The sequence below is a fragment of the Kogia breviceps genome, chromosome 2, assembly GCF_026419965.1.
Source record: "Kogia breviceps isolate mKogBre1 chromosome 2, mKogBre1 haplotype 1, whole genome shotgun sequence".
NCBI classification, from domain to species: Eukaryota; Metazoa; Chordata; class Mammalia; order Artiodactyla; family Physeteridae; genus Kogia; species Kogia breviceps.
The window spans coordinates 100,921,449-100,940,217 of NC_081311.1; the positions used below are offsets into that span (position 1 = coordinate 100,921,449).

At 42.4% G+C, this 18,769-nt stretch overlaps 1 protein-coding gene across 8 annotated transcripts in view; it reads right to left on the reverse strand.

Annotated features, from left to right (window-relative positions):
* The window catches only part of NCKAP5 (NCK associated protein 5), a 1,012,185-nt gene that overhangs the window by 83,849 nt on the left and 909,567 nt on the right, over window positions 1-18,769 (reverse strand). For all 8 annotated transcript variants that reach the window (XM_067025888.1, XM_059055602.2, XM_059055601.2 and 5 more), the window contains one exon: window positions 18,486-18,564. In XM_067025888.1, coding sequence (XP_066881989.1) covers window positions 18,486-18,564 — 79 coding nt within the window. The remainder of the gene's footprint in view (window positions 1-18,485; window positions 18,565-18,769) is intronic.

Below are 18,769 nucleotides of genomic sequence, written 5' to 3' on the forward strand. Positions count from 1 at the left end.
GGATTTTAATAACTGGGGTTTCAGCAGACCTGCCCACCCCACCATTTTACATCAATGGTGATGACATGTGTTGCCTGGTATTTGGTTCCTGGTGTCTGCAGTTTCCCCGCCCCTGCCCAGCTGCTAGGATGCTAAGTTTTCAGCTCTGTTTTCCTTGGCCTGGATAAAGCAAACTGAAATCTTTAGCCACCTGGACAGATGACAGCAGTTCGACGTCCTCTAACTAGCTGATAGTCTAATCATCCTGTGAAAACTGAATTACATGTAATTTCATTAGAACTAAGAGAGAGAGAGAGAGAGAGAGAGAGAGAGAGAGAGAGAGAGAGAGAGAGAGAGAGAGAGAGAGAGAGAGAGTGTGTGTGTGTGTGTGTGTGTGTGTGTGTGTATTATAAGGATTGGCTCATGTAATCATGGAGGCTGGCAAGTCCCAAGATCTTCAGGGTGACTCAACAAGCTGGAGACCCAGGACAGCCCAAGGCTTAGTTCTAGTCTGAGTCCTGAGGCCTGAGAACAAGGAGAACTGATAGTGTAGTTCCCCTCTGAAGGTCGGCAGGCTCGAGACCCAGGAAAAGTCACCAGTTCCGTGCTAGTCTGAAGGCAGGATGGCTGACCTCCCAGCTCAAAGGCAGTCAGGCAGGAAGAAGAATTCTCTTCCTTGGGGGAGAGTCAGGCTTTTTGTTCTATTTGGGCCTTCAACTAATTGGAAGAAGCCCACTAACTTTGGGAGGGCAAATCTGCTTTATTCAGTTTGCTGATCTAAATGTTGATCTTACCCAAAAACAACCTCACAGAAATATCTAGAATAATGTTTGATTAAAGATCGGGGCACCCTGTGGCCCAGTCAAGTTGCCATATAAAATTAACCATCACAGTAATTTAGGAGTCATTGTTTGTGACACACAGCAATGACTAAAGAGCCAAAACGGTGGGGGGGATTTTCTAATTGAAACATAATTTTTATGCCCCCTTCAAAGAAACACGTGCAAGATGGCCTATTGAAATGAGCTCAGTGGAAACCTTCCTGCCAATTCCTCCTCCTCCTCCTCCACTCCCACCCCACAGCTTTAAGAGACACTGTTATTACTTAGGAATGAATTCATTGTTTTAAACCTACCCTCCCTGTATTTTTCTGATGTAGACCCCTCAAATCTTGTGGAAATAAACTGAGAATAATTCTCTGTTCTTCCTGGATGGGGCAAATGAAGCACAGGGGGAAGAAACAGCTTGTCCAGCAAGCTGATATTTGGAAAACAAATGTAGCTGCATTTTAAGAACTCAGGATTGTAGTTTTTCGCCCTTTTTCTGTGAGTATGCTGGAACTTTCACAGGTAGAAAATGATGGCTATCTTAGTTATGAAAGAGCTGGCTCAGATACAGATAGCAAGCACAGGGATTGAGGGGATATTATTTTTAAAGGAGGGAACTTCAAGGGCTGCCCCCTCAGCAAGGTAGCTCACTTTTCGGGAGACTTGGGGCTGACCTGTGATGCCAGGAGGTTCTCTGGCAACTGGGTAGCGTGCTGGCCACTGTTGCGGGCCATCCACCTTCCTGGGGCCTTACAACTTGAGCGTGCCCCTGCTGAACTTCCAGTTGCCAGTAACTGCACCTCTTTGCGCAAAGCTAACAGGCCCAGAAGCAGCTGTGGACTTATCAGTGATGGAAGGTGGCAATGAATATCCAGGTCCCTCACTCCTCAGATGGGAAGACTCTCAGACTTGGGTTCTATACCCTAGAGTTTCTCTGATATTAAACTTCTGTTACACACACACACACACACACACACACACACACACACACACACACACACACACTCAGGGCTGGTAGCATGTATGTGTGACCTGTATGGTCACACATACATGCTTGTACTCTGCTGTTGCCATCTTGAAATTCTTAATAACTTTGGAACAAGGGGCCCGGATTTTATTTTGCATTAGGCTATGAGAATTATGCAGCCAGTTCTGGTGGTAGCTGGCAGGAGAACACACCTTTCATTGGCTGGGTTCCCTTCTCTGTCTGACTTCTCCTCTTGGTCTCTCCTGTACTTCCTGGTAATTTACTTGTCCTTGAATCCTTTTCACAGGGTCTACTTCTGGGAGACCCAAACTAGACTGTTGCAAATGTCATGATAATCCTGAAGAACACTGTAAAGAATTAATGAAAGCCATCCTCCTATTTTATTAAAAGAAAACAATAATGCATGTGGATTTAATCTTCACTAAAGATAAAATCACAGTTATACCATCTGTCAGTGCCATAACATACTGTAACATCTAAGAGGTTTTATTAGCAAGTAATCCCCAGCTAAGCTTCCCAACTTCTCTGCCTCCCAGACCAAGTGCCCAGGTGAGTCCAACATGCAAATATCTCCCTGAAGAAGCAGGGTAATAAACAGCAGCGGAGTTGACATTTAAACAATAGCTCTGTATGCCATCTGTTTTATAGAAATTATTTGTCTTTGCCAACATGTCAAGAAAAATAAGTTCACATGATTTAGGAGCTACTAAGGCATGTAAGTCCTTGATTATTTACAACGACAGGATTATCTATAGCCATCACATTTCTTTACCAACAAGATTTTTAAAAAAACGGGTCAGAGAAATTGACCTTTTTGTAGAGTCCGGTAATGAGGCAAGATATTAGAGTAATTCAATCTCAAACCAAAGTTTAAGGAAAAGATGTAAACAAGGATCCTGGCTCAGAATCAGATCAGCTCATCAAAAATCTCAATTTTTATGTCCCTAGGATCCGGCACAATGCCTGGAATGGAGTCGATGCCTAACAAATATTTAGTAACTGACTGAACTTGGGTATGGCTGTGCCTTGAGGCTTGAGTACCAGAAAATGAAGCTGACTCACCCCTACCTATGAAGAAGCTATAAGTTTTCCCCTTAGTCCTTTCTTACAGACTGGAATTTACCAAATGGGTGTAACATGAGTGCAGAGAGCCGTGTGGGAGGGAGAGAATGGAAGGCAGTGGGTGGGCAGCAGGTGCGCGTGGGATGCTGCAGGCAAAGGCAGCTGTGGTTCAGGTCCATTTGCAGTAGGTGAGGGATGCAATATTTGAGAACGGGCTGGAGAACTAGAAGGCCGCCTTAGGTCTTTCTCTCCACGTGTGAGACTTAACGGCCAGGAGCTTCTAAGACCAAATCCATCCCTCCTTAAGGCATGTTGGTCTCAACAGGAATCCTGTCATCCCCTTGCCGTGGATTATGGACATAAAACCTCACTGCGCTTCACTTTCCTCATCAGTCAGAAAGATGACATCGAGGTTACCTGCAGTTTGCATCCGTGGACTGAGATGCTGACTCCACTTCGCTCACCTTTCCCTGGTACACAAGCTTTTGTGCAGTTTGATTGTTAAATGCAGCTGTCCCCAGAAAGGTAAAGCTTTTTAGGCTGCTCACTGGATAAATGATCAGGACAAAAGAGGTTATATAAACCTATTTTGAAACATTTTAAAATTCAAGATTCTGCCCTGACCAATTTCTGAACATGATGTTTCTTTCTGCTTAAGTTATATCAAAAAATTTTTATGTGGTTTACAGAAGCATTGTTTACAATAGTCAAGATATGGAAGCAACCTAAGTGTCCATCAGCAGATGAATGGATAAAGAACGTGTATAATGTAATGCTACTTGGCCATAAAACGAATGAAAACTTGCCATCTGCAACAACATGGATGGACCTGGAGGGTATTAGGTTTAGTGAAGTAAGTCAGATGGACAAAGACAAGTACTGTATGTTTTCACTTATATGTGTAATCCAGATAATATCAATGAAACAAACGAATGACTATAACAAAACAGAAACAGACCAACAGATACAGAGAACAAACTAGTGGTTACCAGTGGAGAGAGGAGTGGGAGAAGGTACAAGATTGGGGTAGGGGATTAAGAGGTATGAACTACTAGGTATAAAATAAATGAGATACAAGGATGTAATGTACACCACAGGGTGTATAACCAATATTTTATAATAACTTCATATGGAGTATAATCTATAAAAATAGTGAATCACTAGGTTGTACGCTTAAAACTAATATAACATTCTAAATCAACTAGACTTCAATGAAAAAAATATTTTTCTGTGAAAATTCCTTTTTCCCTCTTGCGTATGACCTTTCTAGACCAAAAAAAAAAAAAAAAAAAAGAAAGAAAAAAAAGAAGCCTGGGTGAGCATTTAGGAATGAAAAAAATGTAACGTTTTGATTAATGACTAAAACACAGTGATTTTGTGTCAATGGGAGAAATCAAAGCCCTGGCACCTGGGGAGGCATGGGGTGGGTAGACGTGGAAAAGGAATTAATAATCTTTGGTTTTCAGAACTGTTCCTGGAAGCTTTCCCCTCCTCCTGAATGAAAGGTCCTCCTGCTACCTTTCCAGGTGCTTTCCAGGCCTTGAATTCAAACTGATGGCTGAGCCCAAGATCACCCCTGACAGCACCAACTATGAAAGGGCGAAGGTGGCCCAGCTCCTGTGCTTTCCACACAGAACAGTTACGAATGTCACCCACACCCATGTCACTGATGGGCTGATGTCACGGGTGAGCAGCGCTGTTTGGAGCTGGCTGCAATGCCTCTGAAACCAGAGGCTGAACCGAATTCTTCCAGACCAGATTAAGGATCCCAGGGATGGAAACCCTGTCGGGGGGAAGCCACCTTGGGGACCTGCTAACCTGTACCATCCGACTAACAAATGCCCTGTTGGAGGGCCTTAACGATAGTAGACGCTGTGTCTCCAGAAGCACCGAGTAAGTACTGTGCCCGGGAACGCCCTTCCCGTGCGCCTCATCAGTGACCAGCATGCCTGCCTCAGCCCTGGACAGAGCCATTCACGCCAAATTCCACTTAGTTCAGAGGCCCCAAAGGGAAGAGCTCAAGTCAACACTGCAGATTGGACTCACCTTGCTGTATGGAGTCCTGCAGATAATTTTGCCATAACGATGCTTTGGACAGGGCCAAGGTGATGGATTGTGTAGGGGAGAGTTTTCACAGCGGGCCTGAGAGTACGGACGCTTAGAAAGGCCCTCTTGCAAGGTGGGCCCTTCACTGGCACCTGGAAACCTGAATTTTGAGAGAGGGTTCCCACCACCCTAACGGATGAGAGTTACTACGCCTGAATGGTTTGTGCAAACAACCAGTGTGGTTTATGCTGAACAGTGGCTTCCCTTCTGGGGAACTGGGGATGTTGAAGGCGTGAGGCAAGATGGTGACTGTAAAAATCCTGGGCTCTGAGTTGCTCACGAGCTCAGGTGGCTAGCATTTCACATGTGTTGTCATCGCTTGTCACTGGGGGAGTTTAGCATGTCCTATGTGACTCTCCTGGAAGAGGACCCTGGGCCCAGTTACCTCCCGATGCTGCCGCACGGGCCATTTCCCTTTGCTGGTTTTGCTGTGTAACCTTTCACTGCAATAACTCACAGCTATGAGTACAACTAGGAAAAAGAAAGAAAGAAAGGAAGGAAGGCAGGAAGGAAGGAAGGAAGGAAAGAAAGCTAGCTGATAGCCATACTATCTACACTTTATCCATGTCCTTCTTAATAACAACAAAGAAGGTCAAAAACGGAGCTCTGGCTAACTCCTGGCATGGTGTCAAGCACTCGTATGCAAGTAACTCAAACCTCTCAACAATATTTCAAAGTAGGTCTTGTTATGATCTCCATTTGGCACACGAGGGAAGGAGAGAGAGAGAGGTTCAGGAACTTGCTCCAGGTCACAGCATCTGTTAGGTGGCAAAGGGGGAACGGGAAGTCAGCTTATGTAACTGCAAACCCCAGGCGGGGAGACTCTGTTGAGGGGATCAATGCAGCGCTCTCAAAAATGCACGACTCTAGGCAAATGCACGGTGGTGACACTACTGTTATGAACGAGGTCTAAGTCCTGCCCAGAAATCACTGGATAAGCTTTGCAACTTTTCGAGTTTACTCAGGTCCTGGGATTGAAACCCTTGTCTTCCCACAGATTCACAGGAGCTGGGAACTTGACACGGAAGTGTATTTGTAAGTTCAGATATACCCTCCTCCCTCAAAGAGTGTTAGAACTTTGGGCCAGAAGAAACATAAGAGAGCATCTGGAATAAGTCCTTCATCTGATGACTGAGGAAACAGAGAGACGCAGCAGTTTGCACTAAGCTGTAGAATGGACTCTGGACCCCACCCCATTCATTTCCTTAGTGCGCTGCCTCCCCCATATCATATTTCTGTTTTTAAAAGTGGATTCAATCTTAACCCAGCATAGGAGAGGTACTTTCATTTTTAAAAGTATGAATTACACAGGAAAGAGACCTGTTTTAAAGGAGAATTATGCACACATACTTTTGACATCCTGGAAACATTCTGATGACTGGGTCAATGGCGAGGGGAAATGACATCTTTGGAAATGCAATCCACTCATCTGAAAGCAGGGCAGCCGTTGCCCACTCCAAAGGTGTTCTCATACGCACAGGACTCCTTCAGAGCCCGCTCAGAAGGCAAAGCACACCCCGGAGTTTCAGATGGGCAGAAAGTCACCTTAAAGCATATTTCCCCCCCTTCTGGGAGTTGACACAATCGAGTTACAGGCAGACACTGTTTATCACATTGGCATGAAAGTCTCTCTTCAAATTCCTCTTGCTTTTATAATCAAACAGTAACATCTCCAGAGTATAGGTTTTAGCTACATAAGAAACATATTGGAAATTGATTCAATGTTCCTGGCTTGGCTGTGACAATGTTTCATAACCTGGTAACCTCTCAGCTTATTCTTTCCCTTTCCTGAAAAGCTTTTAGCAGCAGGCACCAGGGTGGCAAAGCAAAGATAAAGCAAACATCATCCTTTTATCTGATCCTGCACAAAATGAGAGGCGCAGGCACTGTACCGCTGATAAGAAGATTTGCTAAATGACTCTTCTGGAATTCTATCAATGGGCTGATGAAAGAAATTAAGACTGACACTGATAAGTCATTTTCTCAGGCACAACCATTTTCAAAAATGAAGGTGTTTCTTTTCGAAGCAGTTAAGCCCCAGTTGCATGTCTGTGACTCATTAAAAAGTGCCCAGATTGGCCCCGTGTTGTAACAGATTTACTGCAATGCTTTACTTTCTTTATATCCATTCTCTTTTTCTCTAGCATGTTTCTTGAATAATTGAGTCAAGAGCATCCTGCTCCCAAGATCACTATTCCTCCTTTTATTCCCCCTCAGGTGCACGTTTCATTACACAACTCAACTTCTGTCACCACTATCTGCCATAGCCCTTACCCGATCTCGCGCTTTACACCTGTCTCAAGCTAAAGTATGTACTTGAATGTGCCAGACTTAATGGACACACCATGGGGAATCCCGGTGGACCGAGTGCGCAGATCACCTTAATTGAGATGGTTTTTCATTAAGTATATATGACTGAGTTCTTACAGTCAGGACAGCACATTCCTTCCAAGCTTGATTACAGGCTTCTGAAAAGCTACAGGCTCCTGTCTGGCAATTTTTTTTTTTTTAAATCACTTCTGCTTTTCTGTTACTAATTTTTTTTATTACCTTCAGGATTAAGAAGAACTAACTGCTGGTTTTAGCAGTACTTAAGGCACAGACAGTTCAACCTATCTGTAATGTCTGATCAACCTGGAATTATCTGTGGTAACGTGGAGGACAAAGAGATTACAATTCAAGAGTTGCCCACAACCTCTGTTTCTAACTTACTCCTCTGACACCCGATGGGCTTTGGAATTGATGATGTAACTTTATATTGGTGGTCAGGATGTGTCCCTTTCCTGCTCTTTCTTCTCTTGGCTGACCTCGCTTCTGGAGATGCTAATGAGCTAGTCAGAGGACGGGAGGTGGCGGGTAGATGGCATAGGTCAGCCAGGCAAACGGAAGGCCCATTCAGCTCACGCACATGTTTTGTTTTGGATGGTACTTTAGTTTTTATCTTTTTAAAACAAATGTGAAATATACTATGAGCACGAGTGCATACAACAAATAGTTACACTTAAATCATCATCATCATAAAAGAATACCCACAACCCACCTTAACAACTCAGTGGTTTTTTCTTTTTAGGCACAATCTTTAATATTTATTTAATTTTTTAAAAAGGTATTATAAAAAATTTTAAAAGGTATTATATAAGATTGCAGAATTAAAGAGACACAAAACAGCATACATTGAAAATATTCTCTCATTCTTGTGTCCTTTACACTCAGGTCTGCTCTCCTGAGGCAACCAGTAGTACTGGTTTCTTGTGTTTCAGTTCTATTCATGCCAACAACTGTGTATGTGTGAGTGCTTGTGTGTGTGTGTGTGTATGATCATATTTACACTTGCATTTAAATTTTTACTATATATGTATGTGTGCTATAGTCCTTTCTCCCTTTCTAAAAAATCAAGCATACTATAGGTACTATTATGCTCCTTGCTTTTCTCATTTAATAATGTACCTCAGAAATTGTTCCTTATCAGTAAAGATCTTCCTTATTTCTTTTTTACAGCTGAATTATATTCCATGATCGGAATTCATTTGACTAGTACCCTGTTAATGGACATTTGGTTTGTGATCTTTTCCTATTACTATAAACAATGCTTCAGTGCATACATTATTTTTCATATGTGCAAGTATATCTATAGGATAAATTATTTGATTGGAATTGCTATTTAATAGCATTAAGTATGCGTGACTTTTATTAGATATTGCCAAATTCTCATCCATAGAGGTTGTACTAGCACCCTCTCTCCTGTAGTATGTAACAATGCCTCTTTCGCCACATCCTTGCCAACAAAGTATGTCTTAAAACTTTTTAAGCTTTTCCAATGTGATAGATAAAAATAGGGATCTAAGTGTTGTTTTTAACGTGGGTTTCTTTGATCACGAATGCATCTCTTTTACTATGAATGCGCCTTTCTGACCCTGTTTCTGTAGAAACGTCTTTTTCTCGGGCCCTCTTCTGCTTCTTCCTTCTACTCTTAAGGACCCTTCTGATGCGTCGGGGGCACCCCAATTCTGAGGTCAACAACTCAGTGTTTTTAAGCCACTCTTGCACCCCTTCCACTAGATCCTTCTCCCACTAGTTCCCCTCCATAAGGTAACCCATTGTTGGATTTCATGCTACTCCTTCATTTGCTGTGGTTTTTTAATTTGTTTTTGTAGTTAAAAAAAAAAAAATGTAACACTGGATTACATTTATGTATAGGCACACGTGCAGAGGTGTACTGGTTTACGATGTAAAAATTTACTACTGTGGATACTTGTCAAAAAAGTTTGAAAGGCCTGGCTCTAGAAAAACCCTTGGCAACCATGTCAGGGAACACACACCACCACGGTGACCCTAGCAACATTGTCATAATTGCAAGAAATGGAAAACAACCCAAATATTTATCAACAGTAGAAAGGATAAATAAAATTTGCACTTTTTCTGCTCTGGAAGACCGTACAGCAGTGAAAATGAATGAATTACAACTGCAGGGACCATTGCTGCATTCAGCGCAAAAACAACGTTGACTGAAATAAAGCCAGTTGTAGTAGAATATTTACAGTATGATGCTATTTGTATAATGAGCAAAACTAAACAGTAGTGTGGTAAGACTATATAAATACAAGTGAGTACCATGTGCAGACTATAAAACTATACATACGTGCACACACACATCTATATACACACACTTATGCACACATACATATGTACCATGAATTCTTTATTCATCATCTATCAACAGACCAATATCTTGGCTATTGTGAATAATGGTGCAGCTGACTCTTTGAGACAGTGATTTTATTTCCAAATAGAACTATCATGCAGTCTAGCAATCCCACTTCTGGATATATATCTGAAGGAAAAAAACTCACTATCCTTAAGTGTATATTTCCTTTTATTTACCTTGCTTGGAACTAATTTGACTTCCTGAATCTGGGGGTTGGTAACTTTCTTCAATTCTACAAAACTCTCAGCCACTAACACTTTTTCTTTTTTTTTTTTCGGAGCACAGGCTCCGGACACGCAGGCTCAGCGGCCATGGCTCACGGGCCCAGCCGCTCCGCGGCACGTGGGGATCTTCGCGGACCGGGGCACGAACCCGTGACCCTTGCATCGGCGGGCGGATTCTCAACCACTGCGCCACCAGGGAAGCCCAGCCACTAACACTTTTAAAGTTGTGTTTATCCTGTTCATCCTATTCTCTGCTTCAGGAGCTACAATCAGATGCATGTGGATTTCATCACCTTTTACTTAATTTAACCTCTCTTTCATATTATCCATGTTCTTGGCCCTCTGTGACACATTTTTGGGTACTTTTTCAATTCCATCTTCTAGTTCAGTAATTCTCTCTTCAGTGATGATAAATACTATTCTGACAACATTTAATTTTTCTGAATTTCTGTTGTGTCCTTTTATGAAAATTGACCGCTCATCTGTTCCTTTGTTAACTTTCATTTCCATTTTTGTTTAAATGCATTACATATCTTTGGTTTACATCCTCTATTGGATAATTTCCAATTCTGCAGTCTTTGCAGGCCTCATTCTATAGCTTGTGGGTTTGTTTTTTTTTTTTTTTTTTTCTGATACTGACTAATGAAGTCACTTTTTCCCCTCATGTCTTTAGTGGTGTTCTATTCTGAGTTAATTTTCCTTAGAACTTTATCTGTATGCAAATTTTAGACTGGGTGCAAGAGAGGATTTGAGTTAGGTTCTGCCAGATTCCTGAGAGTACTACCACCCTGAATCTGTGTTTTTTCTTTTTAAACTTTTCGTTATGATAAATTTCCAATATTCTCAAACAGAGTAATGTATCCTCATATGCCCGTTGCCCAGATTTAAAATATTAATATTTTGCCATTCTTGTTTCATTTATTCCCTCTCCCAGTTCTTCTCTGGAATATTTAAACTCACACCTCAGACCATTTAAAATTGTCAAGCTTGGACTTCCCTGGTGGTGCAGTGATTAAGAATCCACCTGCCAATGCAGGGGTTTGAGCCCTGGTCAGGGAAGATCCCACGTGCCACGGAGCAACTAAGCCCGTGAGCCACAACTACTGAGCCTGCGAGCCACAACTACTGAGCCCTCGTGCCACAACTACTGAGCCCTCGTGCCACAACTACTGAAGCCTGCACGCCTAGAGCCCGTGCTCTGCAACAAGCCACCACAATGCGAAGCCCGCGCACTGCAACAAAGAGTAGCCCTCGCTCGCCGCAACTAGAGAAAACCCACGCGCAGCAACCAACACCCAATGCAGCCAAAGATTTTAAAATATAAATAAATAAAATTTTAAAATAAGTTTGTCAAGCTGGGGGACTCAGGGGACACAAAGAGAGACTGAATTAATTCCCTGACCCACATGAGTGTGAGCTAATGACTCAGAATCTTCAGAGGAGACATGTTTTTCCTTCTCTTTTCTTTTCCAGCTAGAGTTGAGACAGAGTTGAGGCTGAGTCAGGAGCTTATTCCCACTGTCTTCCTCTGTGGGGTATGTTTGTCACCACTGCTCTTGGGAATTCAGCTTTATGCTGGATGGGGAAGGGGTGTTTTTGATCTAACATTTCACCCTGCTCAGGCCCTAGGCTTTCGTTAGGTCAATGGTATAGCTCCTTAACACCAGGCTCCAGGTAGAGTGACCAACTGTTCCAGTTTGTCCAGGTCTGAGGGGTTTCCTGAGATGAGGGACTTTCCACGCTAAAACCAAGAAAGCCAAAGTCAAACTAGAACAGTTGGTCACCCTAGTTCGAGGTCACCAGAGACTAGTACGTACCCCTTGGGCAAGGGGTACTCTCTCCCCTCTGCATTCAAACTTTCTTGCTGTCCCCAGCCTCTGATCAATTTTTTGCCTGAAGCTCAACTATGCATTTAAGAAAATATGTATATTTTTATATTATATTCTATGCTCTTAGGTGTGGCATCCTGCGAAAGGATTTTGAAATCCTAATTCAAAATATTGCCAGATAAAAGGAAGTCTCTGAAAATTTACTTTTTTGAAAACTATGCCCAGATTTTTAAAAGTATCATAATGTTACATAAAAATCTAGACTTTTGGCTTCTGGTGAGAAATGGAAAGACGTGGCTACTTAGTTAGGGCCAGCCTTCTTCTATGGTGACTACTGGAACTGACAAGCAGCTGCTCCCCTAGATGGGTTGTGTTCTCTCCATTTCTCAAGACTCCCATCATTCATACAACGTATGCCTGTGAATGTCAAGTCCAGCCCATCTCACTCATTGACCCAGGGGCTTGGTTGAGTTTGCAACCCCTGACCAAGCAATCTAATAAAGGGATCCTTGGTCTCTGATGCCTGCAAGGTGACCAGAAAAGTACCTAGTCATCATTTAGCATTCTTGGGGGTTTATTTAACTTGACTTCACAGCTGTGGACTAAGCACTGGATGATGGCTCCACTCCATACTAGCCATAGTGCTAAGCAACATACATAACCTTTCAGGACGTACATTTCCTCATCTGCAAAAGGGTGACCATAAGTCCTTGGTTTTCAGGGCTGATGTGAGGATAAAACAAGGCATCATACATACCAGCATTTTGGCCAGTGCCTAGCGTATAGAAAGCTCTTGATAAAGAGTGAGTATTGGTATAATATATAACATCGTCTTTCAGAATTTTCTGTCACATTGGCAGCTTTCTGGTTCAGAGGCTGAGGTACTCTGTTGTTTGACTTTGTTTTGACCTCCACCTCTTCCTTCCTATGCCATAAGTCACACACACAGTCTTATATTTACTTTAAGCGGATTAATTGTCTTTTAAGAAATTGAGAGAACTGTACAAAATGAGGTCTCTCTACAGCTATTTCAGATTCCCCAACCGTGTACTTTAGAGCAATAGGCCTTGGGAAAAGGTGTGGGAAAAAAAGACAAAGCTAATCTAACATAGCCACTTACCCAACCCCCCTCAGTAGGCCCTTTCCCCTACTAGCACGTGGATTAATTAGTGTCACCCCTAGGGCTTCATGTCGGCCTCTGCCCTTGCAGCTGAGATCCCTGTCTGAAGAGCACCGTCCTTACCTCTCCTAAGCATCCAAGCATCCCTTCCTGTGCTGCTCAGTGCCCTGGTAGGAGGACGCATCAGACTCATGGCTCATTCCTCTAGGGTCCTGCTGGTGCTAATCTGAGAGACACACTGAGATTGTCAGTCAGTGACACTCAATGGGTACCCTTCGCAAAAGCTGTATTATAACGAGACGTGAACCCAAAGGAGTTACCCATGGGTAGGACATTCAGGTACACCCTGAGAGATTTCCAGCAGACTTCTTTAGGGGCAGGGAGCCCTTTGGCAACCCTGAAAGAATCCATCCTTTTACACGAAGGTGTGACTCTACTCATCACGGCACACTACTTGTGATGAAACAGTATGGTGACCAGTGCATCTGGTTGGTCCAAGGCTAAAGGAGAGAAAATGAATTTTTTTTTTTTTTTTTTTTTTTGCGGTACGCGGGCCTCTCACTGCCGCGGCCTCTCCCGTTGCGGAGCACAGGCTCCGGACACGCAGGCTCAGCGGCCATGGCTCATGGGCCCAGCTGCTCCGCGGCACGTGGGATCTTCCCAGACTGGGGCACGAACCCATGTCCCCTGCATTGGCAGGCAGACTCTCAACCACTGAGCCACCAGGGAAGCCGGAGAATACATTTTTATTTTAAAAGTCTAAACATGAACATCATAGTGATTGGAATGGCCACCACTTCTTACCGTGTGGGTCTTTTAAAACAATCTTCCACTGTCTATGTATTGTCTGTAGGATTAAGTTCAAACACCTAAGCTTGGCTTTCAAGGTCTCCACAATCTGGTCCCATCCCACAAAACCCCTCCATCTGTACCTCGTCCTCAAAACTTACCCTCTGCTCTAGCCAGCCTGGTCCTCTGCTGACCCCCTTCCCTACAGTGTGTCGTATTCCTATCTCCAGGTCTCTTATTACGCTGCTTACCTTGAGCTGAAGGACATCTCTGTCCCCCTTGCTGATGAAATCCTACCCCTTAGGAAAGTGGTTCCCAAACTTTGCTGCACATTGGAATCACCTGGGGATCTTTACAGTATACTAATGCCTGGCTCCACTCCCTAGACCTTGTGATTTAATTGTTATGGGTGTGACCTGGGCATCAGCATTTTTACAGCCTTCTCAGAGGATTCTGATGTGTTGCAGAGCTTGGGAGCCACTGGTATAAATGGCAAACACTCTTAAACGTCAGTATCTTACTGTCTCACTCTTGCCTTTTCCTGTTGACGGACATCAGCATTTCTGGATTCACCAGAGGAGGGCTCCACACCCTGCCCTGTGTACTCATGTGTATGGAGAGCATGCCTCTCACTTATCTGTGATTACACTGCATCAGAATTATTTGTTTGCTTCTCTGTTTCCCTACTGAACTGGAGTTCACAGAATATGCGTACTGTGTCTTATTCACCTCTGTATCTTTGGCTTCTAACACAGGGCATGGCTGGGAGAAGATGCTCACTATAGGCTTGTTGAACTAAAGAGAACTCAGCTCCTTGGTGCAAAACCTATAGAGCAAATATTTTACAGGAGTAAAAAAGCCAAACTTGCAACTCTCTAAGGCTACAATTCTCTATCTCTCTAGTAAAAAACAGAGGGAGGGAGTCATAGACTATGATTCACTATGCCCACAAATATGGAAATCTCCACCAAAGCCTTATCTCATGCCTGCCTCTGGTATTTAGAAGGAAGCACTCGTAAGGAGCAAGTTGACAGATGACGAAAACAGAGAACCAGCCACAAGGGAGCGAGACACAATTAGGATGACATGTAATGTTCCAAGCACAGGGCTTTGTACATAGGAGATACTCAATGGATGGAAATTCATATTTCTAGTTCCAGTCCTTGGTCAGAAAGAACCACATGGTCCTGTTTCCACGGGTCTACCTTCATGACAGGTGGGATTTATATTTCAGGCTGCCAGATGCAAAGCCCCTCCCCCTTTGAAGTTTGGTGTTTGGAGTTATAGGTGGGTGAACTCAGTGCAGCCACGATAGAAACTTCCTTGCCCAAGCTATTACTCTATAGTACCTCTCAGGTGTCATTTGTATATTTGGAAGTGCAGAAGTATTGTCACCCTGGGAAGTATTCATGTGGATCCAGATTCTGTAAAACCACTCCATCTGATTCCTCATCCACAGGGATTATTATCTAAGTGGTTTCCAGTTCAGAGACAGTCTGTTGCAAGTCAACAGAACATTCTCTATTGAATATCAAAGTTGTTACTGAGAACATTTGTACTTCCCATTCCCATTTGTTTTGATCATCAGTAAGTAGCTCACTCTTTCCACAATTAAGCCAAATATGTCAGCACGCTATTCAAAATGTGACCTTTGACTCAAACGGCCTTCCAATCAAAAAGCTGTGAAAGTCTGATTAGCTTTCTGAGATATTTTAAATTTTATTTTTACTATGAATGTCATTCACTGTGCTTTGGCCACACAAACTTGCAATTGGTAACAACTCTTTAGATTTGGGGAAACACCATGCATCCTTCACTTCACGAGAGTCTACCATGCAGCCTTATTTTCTTGGTTATCATTTAACGCAGCTTGACTTCTTCCTCAAACTCCTCAAAAGACATTTCTTCCTCTTTAAAGGAATTTCCAAATCCCCTGTCTCCTCTTAGGAGATTATTTTTGATGCTATCACTGGCTGATGTTTTTAATATGAGACAATGTCATTTGAATTCCTACTGACCGTTTAATCCTATTAGATAATTAGTGTAATACCCTGGGTGAATCTATTACAGTTAAATAGCAAGAAAGAACAAATGGTGTTGGTGATCATTTGTGTAGGCTAGCCTAGTCGTTTGCTTGTTGCTTATTAACATGAAAGTATGACATTTGTTAGGGCAATTTGAAAGAAAAGAATCTAGTTGTATTAGTTAACTTATCTCATGCATCTTGAATTTCAATATAGAGCAGGTGTAGTTAACAGTATCCTGTCTTGTAATCAACTCATACCATTTTGATTAAGCCAACATGATTATCCTTAACCACAGAAATGCAAACATTCAGATTCACAGATTTTCTGATTGTTGTTCTTTGTCAAAGATACTAGCTGCTGTCTGGTTAGAAGTAGACCATATTTAGATTTGCTCAGTTGCTGTGATTGGAAATATTCTGTGGTTATAAATATTGGCAGGATGTGTGATAACACTTAGTCTAGACAGAATGAAGAACATTGGAATTCGCAGGGTGTTAAAAAAAATCTTTTTTCAGTCATTTTTGTGCAATAAAGATAAATAACCACTCGATTTGTTGAGTCTCACTCAGCCCTGAAACGGATGAACTTTTTAAAAGGCCTGTGGTAATACTGATTGGCTAACTCAGGGAACACTTTCCACCCTCTTCTCTCTGCTACCTCATGCAGTAGAGGCTGGGAAGCAACATACTGACCTTCCCAGCATCCCTTGCACCTAAGATTGGCTTTATGATCTGGTTCTCACTGATGACATGTAACGTGAAGTCTGTGGTGGGGGGGCGGTGATTCTGACAGAATTTTTACTTTTCCTTGCACTTTGTGTCCCAAATGTAGCTGGGGTGCCTAGAGTGGTGGGAATTAATTTGCGACCAGAAGTGACAGAAGCATAAGGACCAAAAAACAGGGTTTTGGATAGACTTGTTGAGCTGCTGCTTCTCTTTTATATAAGTTTCCCTCCCTCTAGACTTTTAATTATATAAGATGATTCAACGACTTTATTCCTTAAGTCATGGCTAGTCAGTTTTGTTGTTACTTGCTGCCAGGAGCAGCTTGTTCGGATAGGTCTCCACCAGTTTGAGGAGATGAGTCTACAATTATGTGAAGACCAAGTCAGTTTTCTGCCACAAACAGAGTCCAAAGTTACTTCCTTGGGAGTAATCTAAACCAGCAATTTCCAGCAGAAATTTTGTATGATGATGGAAAAACAGGCCATACAGAATATGTGGCCACTGAGTACTTAAAATGTGGCTAGTGCAATTGAGGAACTGAATTTTTAATTTTATGTAGTTTTCATGAATTTAAATGGAACCTGAAATAACTACATGTGGCTACTAGCTATCTTGTCAAACAGTACAGATCTAACAAATCTCTAGTCTATAAAAAAAAAAACACGCAGATTTCTATAGCTCCCTCTCGAAAATTAAGCCTCTAGCTTTATATATGTTACTGTACAAGCCCAAGAATACCTCATTATGGAAAAACGATGACTCAGTGGGGCTTTACATAGTGCCGTGTTTGAAGGTCGCTGAACACTATTTAACTTGCACATTAGCTAACCACACAGAACTGACACTAATTTAAGCATTTGACACTGACAACTAACTGTACTAAAGGATGCCTTTCTGGAATAATCCTCTCATTCAGACTCCACTCATCCAGCTGTGTGTTAAGACTTTTGTCTTCCCAATTACAACAGAAAAGAATAACAATGGTGTGCCAGTCTCATTAAGCTGTGAGGGTATGAGAACTCTCTGAGATAAAGTGTAAATTATAGTTGCAAGAAGGCAGCTGGGTAAGCTAGGAAACCAGCCGCAAAACATACCAACACGGCTCTAGGAGTGCTGAGATACTGAGAGTTGGCAGCTAAAGGTGCTCCAGGGAAAGGGCAGGAGCCACGCATGCTGATCATACCAGCAACCAGAAAGCTGTCGGGCTGTCACGCCCTAGAGGAGGGTATTCAGTACTGTCTACTACACCCAAATGTGATTTGAAAAAATGATTCTCTCATGCCTTGATGTTTCGTGTAAAACTAAATAATCAGCATGCTTACATTTCACAGCTATTTTTTAGAGCCCAAAGAACAACTAATTTTGCAAGTGTCTACGGTGGCCCAGAGCTGTTAAAGTTATCACGTCTTCTATCTCCTGACAAGGATCACCGTCGCAGACAGCTGCTCTATTACCAGTTACCTCCTGGCTGCTGGAAACAGGTTAGCGAAATCCCTTTGTGTTAGAAACCTGAGTTCCTTCAGTGTGGGCTCACGTAAAATTTTAGGACAGAGCTGACAAACCAAAGGTATCTCTGAGAAAGGACTACCTATAGTCAGGGTTCTAACAGAAATGCTGAAGAAAATGAGGAGGTGATTTTGGCAAGCCGTATAGACTTAATCTATTTAGTTCTATGTGTAAAACATATCCAGTCTAAAAAATATTCAGTATAAGAAAGCTACCACTCCACACTTCTAACCAATGGTAGTGCTTCCTGAGACAATGACAGAAACTGGATCAATTCAACGTTGATTTTTTCCGCAGAGAGAAATTATTTACACTCAGTATCATTTTCATTTCATATTGACAAAGACTCACTTATCAGTTGGCACTGCGTTCCTTTGCAAATACCTAAGTTTTTCTTCATAGGTTCTGCTTTGACCCACTTATTTTATGGTGGCTTCCAAATGCCTAAGAAGATAAAGGTAATCATGCGTGAGGAGTTAAGACCCAGTCCTGGTAGAGGTGGGCATAAGACATGACCTTTAGGAACACACCATGTCTGAAGTAAGGTCGCATGTAGAAAACATCTCAGTTAAAGGCATATGGAGACATGAATCTTTACCTGTGGTGTGGCTCTGAAATGCAGAATCTGCAACTGCATCTTCTTCATCCTCTTCCAAGTGTTCATTTGCCTCTTTTATCTGCAGCAACAAGGAAACACTGTGAGTTCCTATGTGTTATATTAAATCGATTGCGTAATCCTCAGAATATTGGTACATTCTATAACAAACATGTGGGTGTATATATGTGAGTGTGTGTATATATATACACATATATTTTCTTCACTCCATTTTCCCCTACTCTATCACTTGGCTTTATTACAAGTTTTAATTATAAGAGCATATT